This window comes from Haliotis rubra, unplaced genomic scaffold (assembly GCF_003918875.1).
Source record: "Haliotis rubra isolate DU_JTF1 unplaced genomic scaffold, ASM391887v1 Scf509, whole genome shotgun sequence".
Taxonomy (NCBI): Eukaryota; Metazoa; Mollusca; class Gastropoda; order Lepetellida; family Haliotidae; genus Haliotis; species Haliotis rubra.
This window is the reverse complement of record NW_025767201.1, coordinates 649,297-666,451: the sequence shown is the minus strand read 5'-3', so window position 1 is coordinate 666,451 and position 17,155 is coordinate 649,297. Positions and strand designations below refer to the sequence as shown.

At 42.1% G+C, this 17,155-nt stretch overlaps 1 protein-coding gene across 2 annotated transcripts in view; it reads right to left on the bottom strand.

Moving 5' to 3' along the window:
* Nucleotides 1-17,155, bottom strand: part of LOC124292122 (CWF19-like protein 1) — a 373,599-nt gene that overhangs the window by 123,079 nt on the left and 233,365 nt on the right. For both annotated transcript variants that reach the window (XM_046729174.1, XM_046729175.1), the window contains exons 12-13: nucleotides 3,766-3,859; nucleotides 2,870-2,983 (exon numbers count right to left, since the gene is read on the bottom strand). In XM_046729174.1, the coding sequence (XP_046585130.1) occupies nucleotides 2,870-2,983; nucleotides 3,766-3,859 (208 nt within the window). The remainder of the gene's footprint in view (nucleotides 1-2,869; nucleotides 2,984-3,765; nucleotides 3,860-17,155) is intronic.

The window sequence follows — 17,155 nt, the reverse complement described above, 5'->3', positions numbered from 1 at the left end:
GTGTAACACCTTTTTAGGTAGTGGCACCATGCCGTTAACACATCACTCCAAAATTTATTTGAGACACTGGGAATAATATTATTGCACACATATTGTGCATCAGCATACCATAATTTATTTGAATCAACTAGGATTTCATTTGCAATAGAAGTACATTTTGAACTGTTAAGCAAAAACCGTTTAATCCACATTATTTTTTGAGCATTTATAGTAGTTTTTACAATGGGTACACTTATTCCTCCATCCTTTGGTTTAAGATGCATAATTTCTCGCTTTACCTTATCTGTTTTCCCTTGCCAAACAAAATTAAAACACTTTTTTTGAAACTTTTGTAATGTGTCCTCGGATGGGCTAGGAATGGATGAAAATAGGTGGTTTAACTTTGGTAGAAGCAAGGATTTCAGGATAACGTTTTTGCCCATTGGTGTCAAATATCTCAGAGACCAAATATTCATTTCTTGGTAGATTTTTTCAAATTTATCATTATAGTTTAGGTCTACATTATTATTTAACTCAACATCAAAAACTATTCCTAAAAGTTTGAAATTTGACAGTGTCCAGTCCAGATTCCATTCCTTGCACATCTTATACATAGATCTTTTTTTTACCCTATCCATATTAGCCTGGTTTTTTCTGCGCTAACTTTTAACCCTGAAAATCTTGCAAAGAAGGCTAATGTGTTCAAGACTGCAGACAAACTTGATTCAGATCCGTGGTCTGCGAATTGGGCTAAAAGGCTTTGTATATTACCTATCTTTATCCCTTTAATTTTCTTATTTTTTCTTATTAGAATAGCTATTTCAGCACATAAGATAAAAATGTAGGGTGATATTGGGTCTCCCTGTCAGCAGCCCCTAGTTATCTTGAAGAACTTGCTCGCGAACCCATTTACTAATACACTTGATTCACTATCGTTTAGCAGTACTTGTATCCAATTTTGAATGTATGGTCCAAAGGTGAAAAAGTCTGTTACATTTTGCATAAATTTTCTGTCAACCGAGTCAAAAGCTTTTTTCAAAATCAATGAGCAGTAATAATCCTGGAATTTGATATGATTCAGTATAGTCCATTTCGTCGTATATCTGCCTTGTGACTTCTCCTATGTATCTTCCTTGAATAAAACCTTTTTGATCCTCACTGATAATAAGTCTCCAGTTTTTAAGCAACTTTTTACTTTTACCACTCTTAGGGATACATGTAATAAGACCTTGTTTTTGTGATATGGACATAGAGCCATTTTCATATGCATAATTCAAGGAGTTAATAAGAAATTTATTTAAGTCATTCCAGAAAAACTTGAGGAATTCACTGGAGAATCCATCCGGGCCCAGACTTCTATCATTTTTCATTTTCTTTAAAGCGGCAAGTGTTTCTTTGTATGTTATTTCTCCCTCTAAAGATGAGGCAGCTTCTTCTGACAGTTTAGGTATTTCATCTTCTCTGAACAATTCTCCTAATTTTATTTGTGTGCAGTCTTCACTTAAATAAAGTTTTTTGTAGAATGTTCTAGTCTCTTCTAGTATTTCCTTATAATCTTTTATCACTGTACCGTCCTTTTTTCCAATTCCATTATTGATTTATTTTAAAAAATTCTGCTTTCTAATTGTAAGAAGTAATTTGATGGTTTTTCCCCTTGTTCGATCCACTTTGCCTTAGATCTTATGTATAAACCTTTTATCTTTTGTTTGGTAATTTCTTCTAAGTCTTGTTTAACTTCATTCACTTTTTTTAATATTTCTGTCTTTTTTTCAGCTGGTTCTGTATCCAGGTCGATTTCCAATTCTCTTAATTTATTTTCCAAAGCCTTTTCTCTGTTCAAAGTCATTTTCTGTTTTGTAGATGAATAGTATATGGTCATACCTCTAATTTCTAACAGTAAAATTTCCCATAATAGTTGATCATTTATGGTATATCTTGTTTCTTCGGCTTTTGCTTCCTTTTTAACTTCATATTGTTGTAGGGTATTCTTTATTGTAGTTTTTACTTTTTCCACATATTTTTCATTGTGAAGTAATGAGTTATTGAACTTCCAGAATCCTTTCCCTATTATCATATCTCCTAAAGATATTGACAGTGAGATTATTGAGTGATCTGAATTAATGCTTGGGGATATATCGGTTTTTGTAACTGCCTGCAAAAGATTATGTGATACAAGGAAAAAATCTAGCCTAGATTGTTTAAGCGGGGTTGGTTGTCTCCAAGTGAAGCATTTTTTTATATGGGTTTGATTCTCTCCAAGGGTCTTTCAAGTCTAATAGAGTTATAACATTTAATAGTTCTTGTCTGGCTTTTGGGTTATTTGTAGTTATAGGTGTCTAAGTCACTGTCTAGTATCATGTTCCAATCTCCACATATCATAAATTTATCATTTTCTTGTCGTTTTAGCATATTTTTGATATTTGTAACGAACTCGGGGCAATCTTTATTAGGTCCATATACGTTAATAATTGTGTAGTCACTATCATGTATTTTTACTCTCAGTAAAATATAGTTTCCATTATCCATATCAATTTGTTGATCTGTAACCTTAAATTCAAAATTGTTATTAAAAAGAATAGCTGTTCCCCTTGCATTGCTTCGAAAATGGCTGAAATAACATTCGCTATAGCCCCATTGCTGTTTAATTAACTGTTCTTGCTCAGTAGTGAAATGAATGTCTTGAAGACAGAATATGTTTGCCTATTTTAGCCTTAAGAACCTGAATACCTGTTTTCTTTTAAAAGCATTATTGAGACCTCTGCAGTTGAGAGATAGAATTTTTAGATTTTCCTTATTTACATTTTGTTTCATTATTTACCTTACAGTGACTTGGTTGCTTCATAAGTTGATTCCCTGTTGACAGAGGGAATGTCTGCTGTACGCTACTCACCTGGGACAGATCAGAATGTGTAGGTATCTCGTGAAGTCCAATTGAAATATCTTCTGAGAAATCCAAAAATATATCCTTGAGATTCATAGCAACATCTTGTGGCACAGGAACAACCTGCAACAAAAGTTTGCACAATTTTATAGATAAAAATATATCATAGAATTAATGCAGATCAGAATTATTTAAATGGAAGCTTGATACTATATAACCCTCAAGCGACGTCACTCTATTGTCTCACAAGGTTCACCTTTTACCGAGTAAACCTCCACAGGCAGTTACGCAGGCATTCACCATGAATTCCAAGGGATTTTGTACAGAGTTCCCCGTGTCCCTTGGATTTGACATTGAATTATTTTACTTGCATACGTTTTGAAGATTGATAGAACTTGCTATTACTGAATACAATCATAAAATATCAAATTGTTGAAAATGTCCCATATATTGTACCGGTGTAACAGGCCAAACTTTCTCCCTGGCCAAACCTTCCCCGGGAAAAACTTTGGCCTAGGACAAACTTTCCCCCCTAGGCTTACTCTTCCCCGTGGAAAGTTTGTCCCAGGACATCTGAATCAAAGACTCACAAAAGGCCCCCTTCTCTGGAAAATTCATTTATGGCTCCAACTTTCCAACACATTTTCATCATGATCATTAAGATCAGTTGGTGATGTGTTGGGTAAAATTTCAGGTTTAAAACTCAAACAGTTCTTGAAATAATTTGTCAAACATTTCGAGGAATGCACAGAATGATGGAATGGATTTATGGATGGATAGAGGGACAAACTCCCATATTCCCATATCTCATGCCCACTTTTCAGAAGTATAACATTTGAAACTGGGGATGTAACCAGAAGTTAAAAGGTTTATTTCAAAATGATTATTTCAAAAACTGCTGTTACCTGAATTTGAAGATGTTGAGTCCTGTAGTTCCTCTCATAGAATACAACCTCCTTGTTTCTTGATTTGAAGTACTTCTTCAAACATGTCTTATAGGTGGCCAAGATAAGGAAATGTCTTCCATATTGTTTCATGGGTTATATTTGGACATTATCAACAATAATATACTAAGCAGCAAAAGAAACGCATTTTGGAATTTTCCTTTGCAGAAATGGATAACTGTAAACTCATTTAATGTTTTGATTGTATATTTCTGACAACATCTTCAACTTTACCTGAGCAAAGACATTCCTTCCCAAACTCAGAATCGAACCAAGGAAATGGTCTCAAAAACGCAACCTGATCTCGGAGATGGTACGGTATTCTCCATGTTTTTCATGCAACTCATGCTGCACGTGCTGTTCACAAGGACCAGCCCTATAAAATGCACCCCCAAACCTGATTGAAACATTCACATTACTAAGTCAGCAGGGTGCCGCGACTCATGACAGCTCAGAAGAACCGGGACTAGGAAGACTTGAAGCTGACCACACTGCACAAGCCGCTGCCAATCACTTCCAGGTCAACGTTCGCACCATCTACCGGCTGCAGCAACATTTCTGGGCCACTAACACCACAAATGATCATCCCCGTACTGGCAGACCAAGGGTGACCACAAGACGACAAGACCGCCATGTTGTGCGACAGCATGTACAGAATGCCTTCATGCAGGCATCCGAAACAGCACGCCAGACAGTGGGAACACACGGAAGACCAATCAGTACTGATACAGTAGGCCAACGTCTTAACAGCGGGAACCTCCATTGTCGTAGACCTTACCGTGGACCTATCCTCACCCCTCATCATCAGTGTGAACGTCTACAGTTTGCCCCAACAACACCAAAACTGGCGATACAGGCAATGGAGAACTTTTCTGTTCACAGATGAGAGTCGGTACTGCATATCAACTGCAGATGACAGAATAAGAATATGGCGACGAAGTGGCCAGCGTTACTCAGACCAATGTGTTATGGAAAGAGACTCATGGGGAGGTGCAATCATCATGGTATGTGGTGGAATAGGCCTCAACCAGAGAGTGGGTCCCATGGTGTTCCAGAACCTTGGTCCTTGGAGAGAAGGCGGAATCACAGCGGTGCGCTATATCCACCAAGCTCTCAGCCCCACATCATACAACATTTCGCACATCACCGGAAAAACATTTTCCAGCATGACAACGCCTGGGCCAATACTGCCAGAGCTACACGGGACTTCCTACAGCAGAACGGTGTCAACATTAAGCAGTGGCCATCCCTTAGTCCTGATTTAAACCCAACTGAACATCTTTGGAGGAAACTGAATAATGTCATATCAGGGCTGAACACAGCTGATTTATTGCGCCAGGCCTTTTTCCGAGTCTGGCTCTACGTGCCACTGGCCTTCATTAATCGATTTGTGCACTCCATCCATAGACGCTGTGCTGCAGTTATTGCCGCTCGTGGTGGTCACACTAGATACTGAAGTCAAGAGTCTGCAATGGACTGTAAACGTTCACGTAATGTCTTGGAATTGTGCTGAGTTATTCATTGATGTGTCAGGATATTGTACACAAAAAAATGTTTTTGATCCGCATATTATGTCCATTTCTGTAATGATTTGATTACAGTGCCTATCTAATTTTGAATTCGTGCTGACGTTTCTTTTGCTGCTGAGTATAATACTTATCAGAATACAACCTCTAACACTTGATTGCCTTATTTCCTGAAACTTGTTTCTGAATCGACAGGTTCAGCTTGACTAAAACATTTTAAGTCACAGGTATTATGTTCTCTTTCATCCTGGTGGTCTTCCAAGCGCAAGAATGTCTCATGCCACAGTTGAGGCAGACATTCATGCACCACACTTGCAAACACATCAAACTGCATCAGACACACCATAGCGGGACAGAGGGTCATACTCCCAGGAAATAGCACAAGACCTCCTTTCAGACACATCACACCATCATTCCCACCTGCTATGGACAAAAACACACCAACCACTACACCACAACAATCCCAACCCAAACCAACATCCGTGCAGGCAAACATATGACCAAGAAATGTTAACTCAACACCACAACAGCCTTCACCTAATGTGGGCTTTTTGTCAACATGTCACCCACCACAGTCCTCTCTCTACACAACCTGACAGACTTCACGTAATGTGGGTATCTTTTGTCAACATGTCACCCACTGTGTCCACCATGGCATACTTGGCTAAAAATGGGACTTTGGTTAAAAGAAATGAAAATCCCCCATTCAAATATCTGTGTAAAATATAGGTTTTCAGCTAATTTTGCCTAACCTTGAGGTATTTAATGGCCCTAAATTGGAACATTATAAACAAGAGTCATCAGAGGATGACAAATCCCTCCGGGCCCCCACAAATTTGAAAGAACAAATCATCTGACAATTACATAAAGTCCAACTTGATTCTTTTACACTAAGTCCAAATCGTTTCCATGGAAGTCATGAAAAATATCAATGCAAAAAGTCGGCAAATAAGGCACCACTTTGGGACCTGTTTGATATATCTGCCAAGTCTTGTAGAAAGATATTGAACAGTTTTCGAGTTGTGCTCTGGAAACGAAGCCCACCCCTCCCTTTTGAGACTAAGTCCAAAATGTTTTCATGGAAACCAAGAAAAATAGAAATGACAAAAAAGGCACCACTTTAGGTTCTTGGTTGATATATCTACCAAGTTTTGTTGAAAAATAATGAATGCTTTTTGGGTTACGCTCCAGAAACAAAATGATTACAGACAGACAGACAGACAGAAAGAGGCGTCTACTATTTCCCCCCGCAATACATGCCGAGGGGATAAAAATCATAATAATTCTTAGAAGACTACCCTTAACACTTAATAGCCTTAATTCCTGAAACTTGTTTCTGATCCACAGATTTAGTTTGAATATAATTATTAAGAGACCAAGGTCTTGTGTTATCTTTCTTCCTAGTGGTCTTACCAAGCTCTATCCATAGAGGCATCTAAAATAAGCACAGGAACCTCAAAACTTTTCCTAGGGTACCAAAAGGAAGGCACCTCTGATGACATCACTATGATGACCTGATGACGTTACGTTCGGTTAATATATATGCCACTCAAATGTTTGTTCCTGATCTGATTCTCCACCGTTGGAATCTGTCCCATTCATGTACAGCAGATTTTGAAGCTTTGACTGTTAACAGCTGGCAAAATACTGACAAACGAGGAAGTTGCATAAGTAGTGAAATACATTTCACAGTGTTTAGAAATGAGCCCTAAATCTACAATCAATACCAAAACCCTAGTATTTTCAATTTAAAGGGAAATTGTAATTTAGTTTAACTCTTCATGCAACACAGATATAAATCTATCCAAAGATCTTTCATCCTTGGTGCTCTTGGCAACAGTACACTTAAAATTTATGCATACTCTATTACAAAACAATATAGAGATGCAAATGTGCAGAATCAAACTTGAACCTTTTACACTTGGCAAACACAATTTATAGTTGCTGAAAACCTACATCTTCAAGATGGCTTTTGAATAGAATTCTTTTTACTCTTACTGTGCTTTTAATGATGTATGCAGCACGCTAAAATGTGTGATGGAAACTAGGCACTATACAAGCCAATTATTATTATTACTTATTTATTATTAAGCCCCTATTATATTGAAAAGTACTTTTTTTGGTAAAAACCAATCATTCTAAAAAAAATGGACTAGCCTATCTATTGATTCAATGACATGTGACAACCATTTTCCATCCTCTTCCTATCTCTACGGGGCAGTGGGGTAGTCTAGTGGTTAAAGCGTTGGCTCGTCACGCCGAAGACCCGGGTTCGAATCCCCACATGGGTACAATGCGTGAAGCCCATTTCTGGTGTCCCCCGCCGTGATATTGCTGGAATATTGCTAAAAGCGGCGTAAAACCAAACTCAGTCAGTCAGTCAGTCCTATCTCTACTCTCCAGTTTTCTTCCTGCACATCCAGTACCACTTACATGTCATTGCCTCTCCTATCTATCCACTGCACACAAGTACTTTGTCAAAACATAGAACAGAAGTATTACGATTTTGGGATAAGCTGCACTATGTGGCACCCAATAGATTGCCTTCTGTTATTAGCAGCTGTTCATGGCATTTAGCCAAATTATGGGATAAAATAGTGTCATCTTTATTACAATTCATTGTATCTCCCAGTGCAAGATCTGCTACACATGTCTAGTAGTGAACTAACTTTGTCATTCCAACATATACAGTTGTTAGATCATTGGGAGTGGCTACGGGGAATTGTGGAATGACCAGGGTAATCCCAACAGTAATAAGTTATGCACATGTAGACAGTTTAAGTACACTGTTATTCCAGAACCATACATAACTTCTATACTGCCTACATGGCATCGTATCGTACACGTTAAACTATGCTGTGGGACAATTCCATTAGAAATAGAATGTGATAGATTTTCTCGTCCTCAAACGCCACAGGCAGACAGGCTTTGTCGTCACTGTAGTGGTTAGGCCGTTGAAGACAAAGTCCATTTCTTAATTATCTGTCCTTATTATTTTGATCTTCCGTATGATTTGTTTCAAAAAGTTAGTATTTTACACCCAAACTTTGCGCGGTTATCAAACACTGAACAAGCTGCACTCCTCTTACAAACAGAAAATATTGTTAATCCACAGGCCGCTTTAGTTACCTGTATGTATTGGCGTAAGTTATCACACAGTAGGAGCTGTGAATGGCAGGAAATATTTCATGGCATGGAAATGAACAATTCATCAGGCGAGAGGTGAGCAGGTTTTATATTTTAGGTGTAGGAAAATTGTCAATATCTACATGTATCTTTGTATAGGTCACAATGTCCCCAAACTTCATGCTGTAAAATAAAAGACACACGTGCGTTATCCCACCAAATATCTTTCCATCCCATCATTATGAAGGCCAATGAGCCTGCAAAACAATGTCTAGCTTTGGCTACGTTTCAGTAGTAGTATGATCGGGATCCTGCAGCACTTTGTGTTGTTAGGGTTATTTGTGTCTGAATCCGCTCCCATCGATGGTAAAAATTGGGTGTGTTGGCTGTGTGACCATCGTTGGATGCGTCCTTGTTTTAAACGTAGCTGAGCTGAGTCAGGAGCCTAAAAATAGACCACCCCGACAGCTTAGGCATGTTGAATTTGCCGTGTGTCTTATAAGAATCTCATTTTCGCTAGAGCAACCCTTTTTTTCAGCATCTACAAACCCCATTTTCGACCCGACACCAAGACAGGTATGCAAAAAACTGACCATGGTTCGATGTCCCGACTATATCGATGGCAAAACAAACCTCCAACCCATGGAAGGACGATATCTACATGTTCGGCTATCTTTGGCGAAAAGACTGTAGAAAAAGAGCTGTTGTAGTTTCCAACATAGCGAGTGCCATACTCGAATCTTTCGAGTAAGAGGAGGGCTATATGCAAACCAGAATTGTACATACGCTACAATATGCCATAGATGCCCAGTCTACCTCCATTTGCGGACGATGGTTTTCAAGCAGCGACTTCCTTCGATGTACATCCTATCTCGATGGCCATCTCGGCCAAACAAACCTCCTCCAACCCCTGGTTTTCGAGCGGAGACATCGTTCGATGTACGTACAATCTCGATGGCAATCTCGGCCAAACAAACCTCCTCCAACTCCTGGTTTTCGAGCGGAGACATCGTTTGATGTACATACTATCTCAATGGCAATCTCGGCAAAACAAACCTCCCACCAGCAGACATCATTCGATGTACATACTATCTCAATGGCAATCTTGGCAAAACAAACCTCCTCCAACCAGCGGAGACATCGTTCGATGTACATACTATCTCAATGGCAATCTCGGCAAAACAAACCTCCTCCAACCCCTGGAAGGTCTACCTCCATTTGTGGACGATATCTACGTGTTCGGCTATCTTCGACAAATAGGCTGCATTCCACACATCGACTTCACTACTCCATATAGTGGGGGTGTCCGAAGGGGACTGTGGATACTGGTTTGGGTGTTTCTGTCTTCTTCTCGTTGGCCTGTCTGTCAACTGGTCTATCGGCCGGTGTGCTGTGCTTCCAGGTTTTTTTGGGCCGATTCTAGTATCTGTCGCACCTTCTGGATATCCAGATGCGTCTCTTCTTGTTCCTCCTCTATTTCATCCTGGTGTTCTTCGTCGTCCAGCCAAGACAAGATGTGGACCAACATCGTTGCGGTTTGCTCTCCGGAAGCCGACAACATCGTCGCGTTTTGCTCCACACGAGCCTCGAGTCTCAAGCCTCCCCAAGCGGTCGTAGATGTCAGTCGGTCAGTCGCCATGCGAATTTAACAGGCCTAGGCTGGACAGCTAGTCGGGACAATTGAGCGATGTCTCCCCTCGGGGATCATTAATTTTACTGGACGCTGGGAGCAACATTACATAGAAAAAAAACGCTAGGAGGAAGTGATGCAGAACCACCATCATACTTCTACTGTTTCCGTAAAGATGCATAAACATATCAAGGTTTAAGGTATCAAATTGTTAGTGAACGATTGAGAACCCAGACAATTGGTCATGGTGAACGATTTCATTTTCTGTTGGTAAATGATTTACGGTTAGCCTAAACTCATCATCCAATTTAATATACAGCATTACCACTAACTATCAAGTATTCAATTCTACCGATGTGCTGTTTAAACGACAGAAATGTCACCATATCAGTGCTACTGCTGTTCTGAACATTTTCAAGACATCAGTGGGGTGATATATCACTGTAATGACATTTACAAGGAAAAGACAATTATTATTTTAACAAGAAGACAAAGTCATCAATATCCCCCGCAATGGCAAAATACTTCATGATTATGTCTACGAGTTATGATTATGTCAAATATTTAGGTGTGTATATAGAAAAGTGGAATTGAAAATTTTAACTATAAATTGTATATTTATATACTTATCCTATCTCACGACTTGCACCTCTCTCTCTTCATTCGACCATGAGTGGAAACGAATTAAAACTTTGCTCCAGGCCTACCTTGTCCCTCTCCCGTGCTGTGCGTGCCTTCCTGTCTCAGTCGTGCTCACTAGTCCATGACAGCACGAGGCATGCGCAGTCCTCACCCACGTGATCACCTCACATACTCATTCTCGATCTTGGAGCCATAAAAGGACAAAACCGGAATGGTGGTAATCTATGTAGTGGGGAGGTAGGGAGGGACTTTATCGCGTGAGATAGGATAAGTATATAAATATACAATTTATAGTTAAAATTTTCAAATTTTTAAACTTATCCTATCTCACGACTTGCACTTATCCCACGGTAGGAAGGTGGGTCATAGATTACCCGAAATTCAAGCGATAACAGCTAAGTGTTATGCCCAAACAACCGTGAGGAAGCAACTACAAGGTAGGCTTAATAACTACCAAGTTACTACGCATGCGAGGGTTAGTAACGAACCCATTGACTTACTAAGCACAATTGCTCCCAGGGACCGGATTCCCGAAAGCAATGTGGTGTTCAGTCACTACCTTCACAAAGTGAAAGGACGAGCTTAACGAGTGTAATCAGTCACATCGCCACGATTTCCAAGGTACCCCCTAATAAAAGTCAAACGACTCAGATCGGGCCAGCCCCTGCTTCAAACAACCCCCACAGACACCGCCCCGAGGAGGGTGAAAGAGAAATTGAATCGGTAAAACTCACAATTTTAACGCTCAGTACCACAACATCATCTTATGACTTCCACTACTTACCACAATAAGATCACATAGATGTGTATAGGCACTTAGGAGCATGAACGCCACGAAGTGTAACACTTCGAAGGACTCACTTCACTGACTTAATTACTCCGCGGAGCAGAGGACAGTAAGTGAGGTGGCTTACTCTCTGTAGTCTCAAACAAATGAGAGGAGAAATCTAAACTCGAAGAAATAAAGACGAAATCAGAAAAAGTTTTTCAGATTTATTCAGATTGTACACAAGCAGAAACGATCGCGACTTGGGATCAACTGCACAATGGGATCGATATAGCATCGAGCACAAGGAAGTTCATTATCTGGCGCGTTGTTGTGCCGCTGATAACTGCTGGCAAGGACGAAAGTGGTCCAAACTGATGAAGGCCTTGAATATCAGTCACCGACACATCTCTGAGGTAATGAAACGAAAATACTGTGTCAGATCGCCAAAACAACCCTCCATTGTGGCAGTTAACGAAAGCAGTTGCTATGCAACGCCATAGTAGAAGCCAATGCCCTGGTTTCATGAGGGTTGACTGTCGAGGTGGTGGCAAACCGCAAAAGTGTAGGCTCGTAGTATTGTAGCTCGTGAGCCAATATGAGAGTGTTGTGCAAGAGACTTCCGCTTTGGAAGCAGTAGACAAGGGTATAAACAGTCTCTTACGCAGACGGCGGTGCTCTTGCAATGCTTTACAGTAACGCCACGGCGTAACACTTCGAATGACTCACTTCACTGACGTAATTAATCCGTGGAGCAGAGGACAGTAAGTGAGGTGGCGACCCTCCAGCGCCTCAAAAGCTTTAGACCTGCGATGGTCAGTTCGAACCCATTGACTTACTAAACACAAGTGCTCCAGGGACCAGGATTCCCGAGCAATGTGGTGTTCAGTCACTACCTTCATGAAAGTGAAAGGACGCAGCTTAGCGAGTGTAAACAGTCGCATTACCACGATTTCCAAGGTCTCACGACTAGTATCGGGCCAGCCCCTGCTTCGAAACAACCCCCACAGACACCGTCCCGTGGAGGGTGAAAGGGTAATTGAATCGGAAACTCACAAGTCCCAGAAATATCGAAGACACAAATCAGAAATAAAATTCAGAATTATATTCAGATTGTACACAAAGCAGAAATGATCGCAACTGGTGATCATCTGCGCTGAAGCTGATGGTTGTCCCGAGTGCCGAACAGGCGATAATGACAGTGCTGAATTCCAATTCGTTGTGATGAAGGGCCCTTTCTCCTGATGACCACTGCTAGGCCACTTGATGGAGAAAGTGAGCGCCCCAGCTTGCAAGATGTGCCAACGAATAGGTGTTGAGTCGGTATGAAGGGCACCCTAGAGACTCCAACACAAACATTCTACTTGTTGAGCCACCAACGAAAGACTGAATGTAGTTGTGCGGGGAAGACGAATCAACTCCCTGGGGTTGTCGTCCCCGATGTATGGGCACAGAACCATCTGAAGAGGGCAAGCTGCAGCTGGCCCCTGTAAGTCAGCACTTGTGCCGACGCCAACCACCCTAGTAACTTCTGCCACTGGCGAGAAGGTGTGGGTTGGACCAACACTAGTGGTGCGTTGCACTGAATCTTGTCCCACCTCTCCTGGGGCACCAACATCATGACCTGGCGTGTTGAATATTGTCCCAATAAGAAGAAAGCAGCGGGTCGGTGTTACCCCTGATTGCTCCGAATTTAGCAGCCCTCCTAATTGCGTGAGCAACTTGATGATGAACTGTCTGTGGAAAGGAAGGACGACTGGATCCTGCTGGGCTTGAACACAGTCGTCGATATTGTTGTCAATTGTCACGCTTCGACAATGCAGGTAGCTTGTTATCAGAATGGGTATCTGAGTAAAAAGCCACGGGGCTGCACATATGCCCATACAGCAGGATCCTCCATTGGTATCAATGACGCCCCATAAAAGCAAATCGAAGATACTTCCGATAGTCTGGATGTATCCGGATGTGAAGGTAGGCATCTCACAGGTCGAGGGACTGACTGACTGACTGACTGACTGACTGACTGACTGACTGACTGAGTTTAGTTTTACACCGGCTACCCCACGGCCATCGCAGGTCGAGGGAAATGAGAGGTCTAACCACTCTTGCCTCTGACAAAAAGATATCTCCTGATATAAGAACGTTCCATAAGTCGAGCAACTACGTCAGTTCTGACGGAGTGCTCAATGTAGTATGTTCGGCGCATGGAGAATGTCAGTCAATCTACAGGAACGTTCACATTATAAACAAATTGTAGAAATTCGTAGGATCGGTGACCTCAGGAACGTTTCTTTTGGCCGAACAAAATAATGGTGCGCCAAGTGGAGTGATATAAGTAGTAGATCGCTGCCTGGTGACAGTCCTTGCATAATGCAGTGACCTCTGAACTCAATGCTTGAACTAGTCAAACCGTTCACGGGTGTTTCTGTCCGACACCCTCAATAAGCAGTCTCTCTCGACTGGCTGTCAAAATCCCGACACATTCACTCTTACCGGGAATGGCAGCGTTCGTTGTTACTTGCATTTAAAGGCTGGACTTGGTATCCGATTCGTGAGACCAAGAGAATTCTGCAAGGGCACTTCATAGTCACTCTAATCATCAAAATTCCGGTAAACAAGCAGTAATCTGCCATTTGCAAACGTTACACACGAGTGACAAAAAATACGGACAACATGGTCTTTGGTTAACCAGGCAAGTCGCAACCCATAAATTCCGGGCTGAGCTATGCTGGCTATTTGACAAAACATTGCTGGTACCATGCGCAAGAACTTCACCCATTTGGTATCTGTCCAGAAACTTGCTTATCATGTAAAACAAAGGGAGCTGAAGATGACGAGCCATCTGCAACAATATTGCACCCAGTGATACACAAACACGCTGTTACCAGTAGTCTGTAGTAACAAGACTCATCGAGGGGGGGTCGTAGAGTATTCCTGGCTAGCAAGCATATCTAGTTATGCCATATCGGGTGGTTGCAGACCTGATATCTACACCGAAGGGTAGAATCGTTGAACCGAATCATTCATCAAAAGTGAAGATCGGATGGTAGATTAAATCTGGAATGAGATGAGCTCCGGTCACGGAGGACTCTTGAGAACTGGGATCGTCAGGCCGTCAAGTGCCGAGCATGATATCTCTAGATGACTGCGCTACTAACATCACATGTAAATCAAATCGGCATGGTGAAGCACATAGCTACTACCTCTGTACATTGATCTTGAACGGCCAGGTGAACTGGTTCGACGATAGGGAGCTTTCGATCTGGTGAAACGGTACGAGCCGGCTGGTAAATCAGTTCAGGGTGGTGAGCCGGAAAGTTGACATGATCTGAATCAGTCCGATGTGATCTAAATCGTGACTGAACTGGATCGGTTCGGTAATCCAAAACGGTTAAATGATCTCAGCTGATGGAGAGAACTAGAACGCTCAGATGAACCGGTGAGGCGAGGTGAAATGTTCCGGCCGAAGTGAATCGTTTCGGTGCTGTGAATTGAATCGATGATGTGAACTGTTTCGGCGATAAGAAACAGTCTTAATATTATGGCGAACTGAGTCGATGTCGTATTCACATACGGCGTGGCGAAACGGTTCGGTCTGGTGAACCCATTCGGTATGGCGAACCGATTCGGTGTGGTGAATCGGTTCGGCGATTTGACGGTTCGGTCTGGTGAATCCATTTGGTATGGCGAACCGATTCGGTGTGGTGAATCGGTTCGGCAATTTGACGGTTCGGTCTGGTGAAACCATTCAATATGGCGAGCCGATTTGGTGTGGTGAATCCATTCGGTATGGTGAATCCATTCGGTATGGCGAACCGATTGGGTGTGGTGAATCCATTCGGTATGGCGAACCGATTCGGTGTGGTGAATCGGTTTGGCGATTTGACGATGTAGATCGGATGTGTGAGTCAACTGGCAACACAGAGCGTTTTGATGAGGCGGAACCACGAGAAGACATTTAATGATGATTACGTGAATCAGTTCAGTCAGGTGAACCCCTATGAGTACGTGAATCAGTTCGATCAAGTGAACTCATTCGAGGATGTTCTGGTGAGCCGGCTCGGCCGTGTGAGCCAGTTCGGCTGTGTGAGCCGGCTCGGCCATGTGAGCCGGTTCGGCGGGGTGAGTCGGCTCGGGAAAGTGAACGAGACCTCGAACGACTCCTCCCAGCCGTGGAAATAGGAGAGCGGGTACGTTCCAACCCCGCCGATCGCCGCTTCGACGATGAATGCTTAGAAGTTCTCGAAGTCTGTGATCGTTCCGAAGAAGCAGACCTACAAGATAATGTAGATCGCAGGTCTGGCGTTAGAAGAAAAATCGGTCATTACCACCCTGGTACGCTCATGAGAACTTAAACTGTGTGAGGGAAGCTCCCCTAAAAGCCTTCTAACGTTCTCAGATAAATAGGAATCCGACGAAGCGTCCATAAAATCTTCTTCAGGAGAGACGGGCGATTGAGAACGGTGAGCAGTGAGGGTGGGGCGATCTAAGCATTGTTTCTTAGCGGGAGATGGACCAGACCCCGCAGAATTAGTCCTAGCCCTATCTGCCAAACGTCTGGCACAAGCACGTTTGTAAGATTTAAACGCCTCATTAGACAGACCTGAACACTTCGGACAGCATGTGTCCCAGTCACAAACACCCACAATCAACACACGATGTGTGTGGGTCCCATGCTGAAAATACTTTATTACAACGGGCCCAAAACTTCCGTTGACTGGCCTGAACAGGCTTAACCATTTTGAGCAAATCTCAGATGAAAATTTTTCACGTCCACTCAGTGGAGCGACAAGAAAGAGAATGAGTATGTGAGGTGATCACGTCGGTGAGGACTGCGCATGCCTCGTGCTGTCATGGACTAGTGAGCACGACTGAGACAGGAAGGCACGCACAGCACGGGAGAGGGACAAGGTAGGCCTGGAGCAAAGTTTTAATTCGTTTCCACTCATGGTCGAATGAAGAGAGAGAGGTGCAAGTCGTGAGATAGGATAAGTTTAAAAATTGAGAGTATTGAAAGGTTTTTAAAGTTCTGCTCCAGAAAGTAGCACTATCACCAATCTCAGTCTATGTCAAAGTTGTTGCCACGGAAATGCCAAAAATATTTTATTCAGAATTCCAAAACTACCAAAAGGCACCAGTACACCACCAGATCTATGTATGTGCCAAGTTTGGTGAAGAAACATCGAACGGTTTTAGAGTTCTGCTCCGGAAAAGTGCACTACCACTAATTTCTGTTTAGTCAAACTTGTTGCCCTGGAAATGCCAAAATATTTTATTCAGAATTCCAAAACTACCAAAAGGCACCAGTACACCACCAGATCTATCTATGTGCCAAGTTTGGTAAAGAAATAGTTAATGGTTTTAGAGTTCAGCTCCGGAAAAGTGTACTACCACCAATTTCAGGGTAAGTCAAAATTTGTTGCCCTGGAAATGCCAAAAATATTTTATTCAGAATTCCAAAACTACCAAAAGGCACCCAGTACACCACCAGACCAATCTATGTGCCAAGTTTGGTGAAAAAATAGTGAACGGTTTCAGAGTTCAGCTCCGGAAAAGTGTACTACCACTAATTTCAGGCTAAGTCGAACTTGTTGCCCTGGAAACGCCAAAAATATTTTATTCAGAATTCCAAAACTACCAAAAGGCACCAGTACACCACCA